This window comes from Colobus angolensis, unplaced genomic scaffold, assembly GCF_000951035.1.
Source record: "Colobus angolensis palliatus isolate OR3802 unplaced genomic scaffold, Cang.pa_1.0 Scaffold67, whole genome shotgun sequence".
NCBI classification, from domain to species: domain Eukaryota; kingdom Metazoa; phylum Chordata; class Mammalia; order Primates; family Cercopithecidae; genus Colobus; species Colobus angolensis.
The window spans coordinates 7,552,939-7,562,982 of record NW_012120376.1 but is presented as its reverse complement, the minus strand read 5'-3'; the positions used below and the strand labels follow the sequence as shown (position 1 = coordinate 7,562,982).

The following is a 10,044-nucleotide window of genomic DNA, read 5'->3' as shown; positions in this document are numbered from 1 at the left end:
AAAAAAAAAAAAAAGAAGAAGAAACACATAATCCTTGTCCTCAAACTAAGGTTAAGCAAATACTTAACAAGTAAAAGTTAATAATTAATGTAAGTTGTAAAATATACAGAAAAGAACAAATGGTACAGATTAATCATAGAAAGCTTTCTGTAGAAAGAAGTTTTAAGAACTGGGCTTTCAAGGGCAGAAGGAATCCCAAGTGACAGAGAAGAGGGTTGAGGCCTGGAATGGGATTCTGAATCAAAGCACTTTACCTTTCAAATGTTGGGGGGCAGGTTCCCTGTTCACAAGGCTCCAACCCCCTGATGCCTCCACTCAGTGCCACTGAAGAGATTCTCCCAGTAACCCATCTTGTTGGCTATTCTCCGACTGAGTCTTCCTTCCCAGTGACAAGCTCCATCACCCAGGGGATCAATGTGATGTCACAATCAGGAGTACTCTACTAATAGAAACAAGGAAGAGAAAGGGGGAGTCAGGAGAACTACCTCTACTTGGCAAGGAGACTGGACAGATGGATCTGGCAGTTGTTTGCAGAGGATGAGATAACTCCATTAAACACTAAGTTTTCAGTGCTAGGCAAGTAAGACTACCTTCTAAGGAGGGAGCTCACCAGCTAAGGAAGCACACACAGGGTCCAGTAGATATGAACATAGTTGGGAGGGGGAAAGAAAAAGACAAGAAGAAAAGCAGAGAAGAGGAGTTGTTGGAGATTTACGATTCTTTTATTCAGTGCACATAACTACCAGTAATAATGATTCCAAATCTGTGACTACAAAATGCACAGGTCCGGCCGGGTGCGATGGCTCACGCCTGGAATCCCAGCATTTTGGGAGGCCGAGGAGGGCAGATCACCTGAGGTCAGGAGTTTGAGATGAGCCAACATGGCGAAACCCCATCTCTACTAAAAATATAAAAATTAGCCAGGCGTGGTAGCGGGTGCCTGTAATCCCAGCTACTCAGAAAGCTGAGGCAGGGAGAACTGCTTGAACTCAGGAGGCAGAGGTTGCAGTGAGCTGAGATCGTGCCATCGCACTCCAGCCTAGGCGACACAGCAAGACTCCAACTCAAAACACACACACACACACACACACACAAATGCATAGATCCATAATACATTACGTGTACAAGATGATGCTTTAATGCAGAGGTCCCCAAATCCCCAGATGGACCAGTACCAGACTGTGGCCTATTAGGAACCGGGTCGTACAAAAGGAGGTGAGCAGGAAACAAGCAAGCACTGGGGCCTGAGCTCCATCTCCTGCCAGATCATCAGCAGCATTTGATTCTCACAGAAGCATAAACCCCTATTGTGAACTGCACATGCGAAGGATCTAGGTTGCCCACTCCCTATGAGAATCTAATGCCTGATGATCTGAGGTGGAAGAGTTTCATCCCAAAACCATCCCCTCACCCACCATCTGTAGAAAAACTATCTTTCACAAAAAGGCTGGGGACTGCTGCTTTTATGTTTCCAAAGTGCTTTCACATAAATTATTATTATTATTTTGAGACAGAGTCTCATTCTGTCACCTAGGCTGGTGCGATCTTGGCTCACTGCAGCCTCCGCTTCCCGACTCCAAGTGATTCTCCTACCTCAGCCTCCAGAGTAGCTGGGATTACAGGCGCCCATCACCATGCCTGGCTAATTTTTGTATTTTTAGTAGAGACGGGGTTTCACTGTGTTGGCCAGGCTGGTCTCAAACTCCTGACCTCAGGTGATACACCTGCCTCAGCCTCCCAAAATGCTGGGATTACAGGTGTGAGCCACTGCACCCGGCCCACATAAATTATTATTTTTATTATTATTTTTTGAGACAGGGTCTTGTTCTATTGCCCAGGCTGGAGTACAGTGGCATGATCATAGCTCACTACAGCCTTGCCTTCCCAGGCTCCAGCAATCCTCCCACCTTAGTCTCCCAAATAGCTGGGACCACAGGCACACACCAGCATGCCTGGCTAATTTTTGTATTTTTGGTAGAGACGGGGTTTGGACACGTTGCCCAGGCTGGTCTTTAACTCCTGGGCAGGCTCCAGCAATCCTCCAACCTCAACCTCCCAAAGTGCTGGGATTACAGACACCAGCCACTGCGCCCATCCATAAATGTACACATTTAAACAAGTCAAGTAACCCTGCTGTAGTTTTTCTGTTTCTTCAACTGTCAAGTAGAGAAAAATGAGACCTGCCTCATATATTAATATAACGTATACATAATATATAGAAGTATTATATATATTTTATACATATATATATATTTTGAGACAGAGTGTTGCTCTGTCGCCAGGCTGGAGTACAGTGGCAGGATCTCAGCTTACTGCAACCTCTGCCTCCAGGGTTTAAGCGATTCTCCTGCCTCAGCCTCCCAAGGAGCTGGGACTACAGGTGTGCGCCATCATGCCGAGCTAGTTTTTGTATTTTTAGTAGAGACGGGGTTACACCATGTTGGCCAGGATGGTCTTGATCTCCTGACCTTGTGATCTGCCCGCCTGGGCCTCCCAAAGTGCTGGGATTACAGGTGTGAGCCACCAGGCCTGGCTTCTTTTTTCTTTTCTTTTTTTTTGAGATGGAGTCTTGCTCTGTCGCCCAGGATAGAGTGCAGTGATGCGATCTCCTCAGCTCATGCCAACCTCCACCTCCCAGGTTCAAACAATTCTCCTGCCTCAGCCTCCTGAGTAGCCAGGATCACAGACACGTGTCACCATGCCAGGCTAAGTTTTATACTTTAGTAGAGATGGGGTTTCAACATGTTGGCCAGGCTGGTCTCAGACTGGCCTCATGTAATCCGCCACCTTTGGCCTCCCAAAGTGCTGGGGTTACAGGCGTAAGCCACTGTGCCCGGCCTAATATAAGGTGTCTATATGTGTGTATGTGTATACACGCATACACACACGCACACCCCTTATACATACTGTCCTGCAAATCAAATGAAATAAATATGAAAGGAGGCTGGACGCAGTGGCTCACACCCATAATCCCAGCGCTTTGGGAGGCCGAGGTGGGTGGATCACTTGAGTCCAAGAGTTTGAGACCAGCCTGGGCAACATAGTGAAACCTTGTCTCTACAGAAAAAACAAAAATTAGGCAGGCATGGTGGCATGAGTGCCTGTAGTCCTGGCTTGTGAGGAGGCTGAAGCAGGAAGATCAACTGAGCCCAGGAGGCAGAGACTGCAGTGAGCAGAGATCGCAGCACTGCACATCAGCCTGGGTGACAGAGTGAGACCCTGTCTCAAAAATAAATAAATAAATATGAAAGGATACTGAATACTGTTATCCTAAAGTAAGATTATTTGTAGCAACAGAATACAAAATAAGGCCAGGTGCAGTGGCTCATGCCTGTAATCCTAGCACTTTGGGAGGCCGAGGTGGACCGATCACCTGAGGTCAGGGTTGTTTTTTTTGCGGGGGGGGAAATGTGGGGAGACAGAGTCTCGCTCTGTTGCCCAGGCTGGAGTGCAACGGCGCAATCTCAGCTCACTGCAACCTCCGCCTCCCGGGTTCAAGCAATTCTCCTGCCTCAGCTTCCCAAGTAGCTGGGACTACAGGCGCACACAGCCATGCCCTGCTAATTTTTTATATTTTTAGTAGAGACGGGGTTTCACCGTGTTGCCCAGGCTGGTCTCGAACTCTTGAGCTCAGGCAATCTGCCCACCTCGGCCTCCCAAAGTACTAGGATTACAGGCGTGTGCCACCGTGCCAGGCTGAGGTCAGGGGTTTGAGACCAGCCTGGTTTGAGACTAGCATGGTGAAACCCCATTTCTACTAAAAATACAAAAAATTAGCCAGGCATGGTGGCAGGTGCCTGTAATCCCAGCTATTCAGGAGGCTGAGGCAGGAGAATTGCTTGAATCCAGGAAAAGGAGGTTGCAGTGAGCCGAGATTGTGCCACTGCACTCCAGCCTGGGTGATAAGAGTGAGACTCCGTCTCAAAAAATATATATATAACGCAAAATAAATTTAGAGTACTGAGAGTCGGAGAGGAAATGCTTGAAAGAAGCTTGTTCCTTCTTTTTACTAGAAGGTAGGCCTAGCCACAGGTCGATCAGCTGGACATGCAAGGTAGTAACACTGCATCACTCACATTCTCTACCACTAGTCCACTCCATTCTTATTTGGGGCAAAATTATCAGCCAACGACACTATCAGCCTCTTGCCCTATTGTGAGACTCTAAAACCCCTCTATAGAAAAGGATAACACTATCAAGGGCCAGTCCCTAAGAACAGAGGCCTCATTAACAGCCCCACTTGCTATTAGGTGAAATGAAGTTTCTGAATAGGGAAGCAGTCTGTCAATCCCTCAAGCAAAACGCCCTCGCCCCTCCTGGCTTTCTGCTCTGCCTCTGGCCCCCTCCTCCCCACTCCCCAATTTCCCAAAGTCCTGAGTTAGGTAAGGCCTTCCAGTGTGTGGTGTGTGAAACCTGTCAGAGAGCCAGGCTGCAAACCAAGCGCACGGATGTGAAGAATGTGAGATTCCTTCATAGAAGGCTGGGAGGGGGTGAGGAGCGGGGAAGGAATGAGAGGACAAGGCTGCCAAAGACAAGGCATGGGAGAGGAGCCAAGCTATGGCGCTTGGAGGGCGGGGGTTTAGGTTCCACCGCCCCTGCCCAGGCTGGCCCCCGGAATGCTCCCTTCCTCCCCTTCTGGCCCGTCAATCATTGCCCATTTAAACATCACGCTGTTCCCCCAGGTCCGCGGCTGCCGGTCCTCCAGCTAGCTCCGGCCGCCTCCCGCACTTCTCAAAGCTCCCCTATTCCAACGGACCTTCCCCAACAGCCCAATCTCCAGGGCCCCCTTCTCACCTCCCGACTCCTCGCCAGTGCTGCTTCCCTGCCCACATTTTTATCTCTACCACCATCCCTCCTTCTGAACCCCAGTATTTCAGCCCCCCGCCTCAATACCCCTGGGACATCACCTCCTCCCCTCCCACACCCTCTTTTAGGTGGAAGATCGCGCAGGCGCAGTACGCACCGCCCTGGAAGCGGCCTGGAGTCTCCGCAACCTGACCCAGTCGGAGCTGAGGCAGCAGCGGCCACAGTAGTGCCCTGATGCCGGGTCCTAGCCTCTCCCGGGTAGGGAAGGGAAAGGGGAAGGAGGGGAAAGAACACTCCGACCACTCGTCGCCTTCTCAGACGGATCCTTTGCCCCGCCCACCGCTGCTACGCAACCCGGCGGAAGCTCGTCACCAAACCCCGCCTCTTTGTTTAACTCAGCCCCTACACTACCAGCCACGAGCGGCCTACCAGGAGGGACGAAGGCTGGCCAGGCCTCCGCTCTAGACCGGAAGTCTAGTCTAGAGTCTATATAGGCCCAGCCAGGACTATATAGTCATTTGGGGGAGAGAACTCTGTGTTCTTCCCGGCAAGAATGTGTGGGCCTGGCTGACCACGCTTCGCTTTGGAGGGGTGCAGGTGACTTGTGTCTTAGAGCTGACGCAGATTGGTGCGAGATCATTGCGGAGAGGCAGACCTGCAGCGTGACCTGCTGCGGGTCCGGCCCCTCTCCCTTTTCCAGAGACCTGGTCAGCATCCTATAGAGCTTCGTAACAAGGCGCCGCGGGGTGGGGAGTGAGGGAGTCTGACCGCAAAGCTTAGATCTGGGGTGCTCAATGGGTTGTCTGCCTCTCTCCCAGGCGCTCTCCTGCCGTATCTACAATGGCTCCTCGAACACTTGTGGAGTTCCCTGAAACACCTAAGAGGAAGGAAGGGAGAAAAAATTTCCGTCTTCCTGAGTTGGGGTTTGATTTCCTTAGCTTACAACACCATGGTGTTGGGGATGTGGGCAGTAGAGAATCTGGGATCCAAGGGAAGTCAATGTGGAGCCTAAAGAGCTCCATGAGAAGATAGGGGATTAATTAAGCAAACCAAGGCATTACAATTACATGACTTCCTAGGCTAATCTGGTATTAAATAGTATGGTATTTATTGTGGACATTGGCTAAGTAAATGCTAATGCACATTAATACACGCATATACACACACATATCTTTATGTAATTTGTTTATACACAACAATACAGAGCTAGCTACCTTTTGTGGACAATTTGACAGGTCCCGAAAGGACCTAAGTTTCAGGCCTCCTTTCTGCCGTCCTCTAGAGCGACTCTGCGATCAAGTAAGATACGAGTAGTATGAGCCGGGCGCAGTGGCTCAAGCCTGTAATCCCAGCACTTTGGGAGGCCGAGACGGGTGGATCCCGAGGTCAGGAGTTTGAGACCAGGCTGGCCAATATGGTGAAACCCCGTCTCTACTAAAAATACAAAAAAAAGTAGCCGAGCGTAGTGGCGGGCGCCTGTAATCCCAGCTACTAGGGAGGCTAACACAGGAGAATCGCTTGAACCCGGGAGGCAGAGGTTGCAGTGAGCCAAGATCGCACCACTGCACTCCAGCCTGGGCGACAGAGCAAGACTCCTTTGCGGGCAGGTGCAAGGGCTCATGCCTGTAATCCTAGCACTTTGGCAGGACGAGGTGGGCGGATCGCTTGAGGAGCCTAAGACCAGCCTGGGAAACATGGCGAAACTCTGTCTCTACAAAAAAAAAAAAAATACAAAAATTAGCCGAGGATAGTAGTGTGAACCTGTAGTACCAGCTACTACGGAGGCTGTGGTGGGAGGATCGCTTGAGCCAGGGAGGCAGAGGTTGCAGTGAGCCAAGATTGCACCACTACACTCCAACCTGGGTTACACAGCGTGATCCTGTTTCAAAAAAAAAAAAAGAGGGACTAACAAATGTTTCTCTCTATGCCTCAGGTTCCATCTCTTCCAAGAAGGGTGAGCCTGCCTTTTGTCTCTGGTATAAATGCCACTTTTCCCAGAGACCTTGACCAAGCTGGATAGTGCCTTAAAGATGAGAACCCCAAATCAGGAACAAAGATAAGGGTTAGAGCAATAAAAAGGGAGGAAACCGTGTGTGCCTACTGTGTGCAAGGCACTTTTTAAAATATAACTTCCGTTTTTTCGTAAGATGGAATTACATATTTTTTGTCTTTGTTTTCCCTTTTTGTGGAGAATGGGGTCTCGCTATATTTCCTAGGCAGGTCTGGAACTCCTGGACTCATGCTATCCTCCAGCCTATGCCTCCCTACCTGCTGGGATTACAGGCGTGAACCACCGCGCCTAGCGGAATTGGAATTACATATGTTTAAATAGTCGAGAAAGGAAGTGAAGCATTGAGCCAGGATTCAAACTTTTGTCCGCCAGATTCCGAAGCCCTTGCTCCTTTTCCCATTGTGTCACTCTTAGAGCCTAAGAAACGCCTTAGAGCCTAAGTGCATTCTCCCCAGCCAAGTTAAGAAAAATTAGGGCCCTGTGCGCCCTCTAGTGGTGGATCTTTCCCCCTGCAGAGCCCACTCTCTCCAAGGTTCCTTTAATATCTGAAATTCGCCCCCTTCGCGGCGCACGAGTCTCTGATCCCGATTGGCTGGGCAGGGCAGGCGGCGGGACGCAGGGCGCGCCCGGGCGGTGCTGATTGGCCGGAGGAGGCCAGCCGGGGGAAACTTCCGGGAATGGCCGCACTCCCGCGTTCCACCCGGCAGCATCCGGCGGCCGCGGAGCCTGCGGCTCCCCCTGCGGGCTGCTCAGCGGCGTGCACAGTCCTGCCGGCTGGCTGGGTGGGTGGTGGGCGGCGGGCAGGGGAGGGCATGGAGCGAGTCCCGGGTTGTCGAGATGAGGGTTCGGGAAGGTCTGGCCAGTAGGATTCTACTCCCTGGCTCTGCACTGGGTTCCCTACTCCTGTCTCCGTCGGCTCCGCCACTTCAGGGCTTGAGACTAAAAGAGCATCCCGGCAGGGGGCCTTCCAGCCCCAAAGCAGCCTGTCCAGAGACCCCCAAATTCTGATCTTGAAGTTGGAGGCCTCCGGGGATGTTCTTTTTAAATCTTTTAGAAGCGTTAGAGGGGTTGAGGCTGCCTGACCCTGGCCTAAGGGGGTAGGTAGGCCTTGGGAAGTGGAGCATGGGGGCAAAGGATTCAAGCATTGAGCCTTCATCCTTTATTCCCCATCCAGTGGGGTGCCGAGGCTCGGGCAGCATGACGACGGAGACCTTTGTGAAGGATATCAAGCCTGGGCTCAAGAATCTGAACCTCATCTTCATTGTGCTGGAGACAGGTGTCTATACTGGGGTGGCGGGTTGGCGGGATTGGGGTGGGGGGCAGGAGGGGAAGAACGCTGTCTGCTTTATTAACTTGCTATGGGGATGGCAAGGCAAGCTGCAAGACACTCCTCACTCCCAATCTCTCTCTTCGACCCTGGGACAGAAAGTTGCAGTCAGGTATAGGGTAGCTAGAACTCTTGCCAGATCTAGACCTCCTGCGCCATGGGCCTCCTTCCACTCAGGGCCCTCTCCATGGTGCTGGCCCCTGAACTCCCACCTCCACCCCCACCACCACCCCTTCCACAATCCCAACCCCTTATGCCCCAGGGATTTGGCCTTTCCCCTGCTTGTACACCTTTTCCCTCATTCCACCAATATCTACATCTCATCCTTCTGACAGCTACCACCCCATTTATTTGACCATCCTCCCACCTCGATTTATCTGTTCTGTTCAGGCCGAGTGACCAAGACAAAGGACGGGCATGAGGTTCGGACCTGCAAAGTGGCCGACAAAACAGGCAGCATCAATATCTCTGTCTGGGACGATGTCGGCAATCTGATCCAGCCTGGGGACATTATCCGGCTCACCAAAGGGTAAGCCAGCTGGTGACTTCTGGCCTTCCAAAGGCAACAATAATCAAGATGGGGTTAGGCCGGGCGCGGTGGCTCAAGCCTGTAATCCCAGCACTTTGGGAGGCCGAGACGGACGGATCACGAGGTCAGGAGATCGAGACCATCCTGGCTAACACGGTGAAACCCCGTCTCTACTAAAAATACAAAAAAACTAGCCGGGCGAGGTGGCGGGCGCCTGTAGTCCCAGCTACTCGGGAGGCTGAGGCAGGAGAATGGCGTAAACTCGGGAGGCGGAGCTTGCAGTGAGCTGAGATCCGGCCACTGCACTCCAACCCGGGCGACAGAGCAAGACTCCGTCTCAAAAAAAAAAAAAAAAAAAAGATGGGGTTAACAGTCCCTATAACACTTCTGAGTACTCTGAATTTTGCTTTTTTTGCTCCCGTAGGTACGCTTCAGTTTTCAAAGGTTGTCTGACACTATATACTGGCCGTGGGGGTGATCTGCAGAAGATTGGAGAGTAAGTGCTGTCTTGGGGATTGGGACCAAGAAGCACCAGGGCAAAGGGGTTTGCAAGGAGGCAGGATAGGGTGTGTACTCCAAACCTTATTTCTAGACTTTCTCTGTTGTTGTTGTTTTTCTTGAGAAACAGTCTCTGTCGCCCAGGCTGGAGTGCAGTGGCATGATCCCGGCTCACGGTAGCCTTGATCTTCCAGGGTCAGGCGATCCTCCCACATCAGCCTCCCAAGTAGCTGAGACTACAGGCGTGCTTCACCACACCCAGCTAATTTTTTTGTATTTTTTATAGAGACGGGGTTTCGCCATGTTGCCCAGGCTGGTCCCAAACTCATGGGCTAAAGTAATACTCCCGCTTCTGCCTCCCAAAGTGCTAGGATTACAGATGTGAGTGACCACGTCCAACCTATCGGGACTTTTCTGAGGCCTCCAGCAGTGGCCCAGAGGATGAATCCAAGGCTTTAGCTACTTTCTCCCCTTGCAGATTCTGTATGGTTTATTCTGAGGTTCCTAACTTCAGTGAGCCAAATCCAGAGTACAGCACCCAGCAGGCACCCAACAAGGCGGTGAGTCCTGTGGCACAATGGTGGGAAAGGAGGGCAGATCAAGACAAGAAGCATGGGAGGGAGCAGGATCTGAATACGTAATCTGTGCCTTCAGGTGCAGAATGACAGCAACTCTTCAGCTTCCCAGCCTACCACTGGACCCTCTGCTGCTTCTCCAGGTAAATCTGTTCCCTTCCATCCACTGGTGCTCCTAACTCTCCCACTCTGCTCAGCCTAGAAAGATGCATTTCCCTCATTCCTTTTCCAAAGCTCTCTTTTCTCAGTATATCCTCCTTCACCCAATTCTCCCAGACCCCTCTTTTTTTTTTTTTTT

General features: G+C 51.2%; 2 protein-coding genes across 7 annotated transcripts in view; one reads left to right on the top strand and one right to left on the bottom strand.

Moving 5' to 3' along the window:
* RNF41 (ring finger protein 41, E3 ubiquitin protein ligase) overlaps positions 1 to 5,173 on the bottom strand; it is a 34,757-nt gene extending 29,584 nt beyond the window's left edge. The window contains exons 1-2 of one of the 4 annotated variants that reach the window (XM_011926123.1): positions 5,107 to 5,173; positions 255 to 439 (exon numbers count right to left, since the gene is read on the bottom strand). The gene's annotated coding sequence lies outside the window, so the exon portion shown is untranslated. Of the gene's footprint in view, positions 1 to 254; positions 440 to 4,963 lie in introns of all 4 variants that reach the window. The other 3 variants (XM_011926124.1, XM_011926126.1, XM_011926125.1) reach the window with 3 other exon arrangements.
* Positions 5,174 to 7,489: 2,316 nt separating this feature from the next.
* Positions 7,490 to 10,044, top strand: part of NABP2 (nucleic acid binding protein 2) — a 6,271-nt gene continuing 3,716 nt past the window's right edge. The window contains exons 1-6 of one of the 3 annotated variants that reach the window (XM_011926119.1): positions 7,490 to 7,603; positions 7,992 to 8,093; positions 8,535 to 8,673; positions 9,098 to 9,169; positions 9,650 to 9,731; positions 9,826 to 9,889. In XM_011926119.1, the coding sequence (XP_011781509.1) occupies positions 7,495 to 7,603; positions 7,992 to 8,093; positions 8,535 to 8,673; positions 9,098 to 9,169; positions 9,650 to 9,731; positions 9,826 to 9,889 (568 nt within the window). In that variant the 5' untranslated portion in view covers positions 7,490 to 7,494. Of the gene's footprint in view, positions 7,680 to 7,991; positions 8,094 to 8,534; positions 8,674 to 9,097; positions 9,170 to 9,649; positions 9,732 to 9,825; positions 9,890 to 10,044 lie in introns of all 3 variants that reach the window. The other 2 variants (XM_011926121.1, XM_011926120.1) reach the window with 2 other exon arrangements.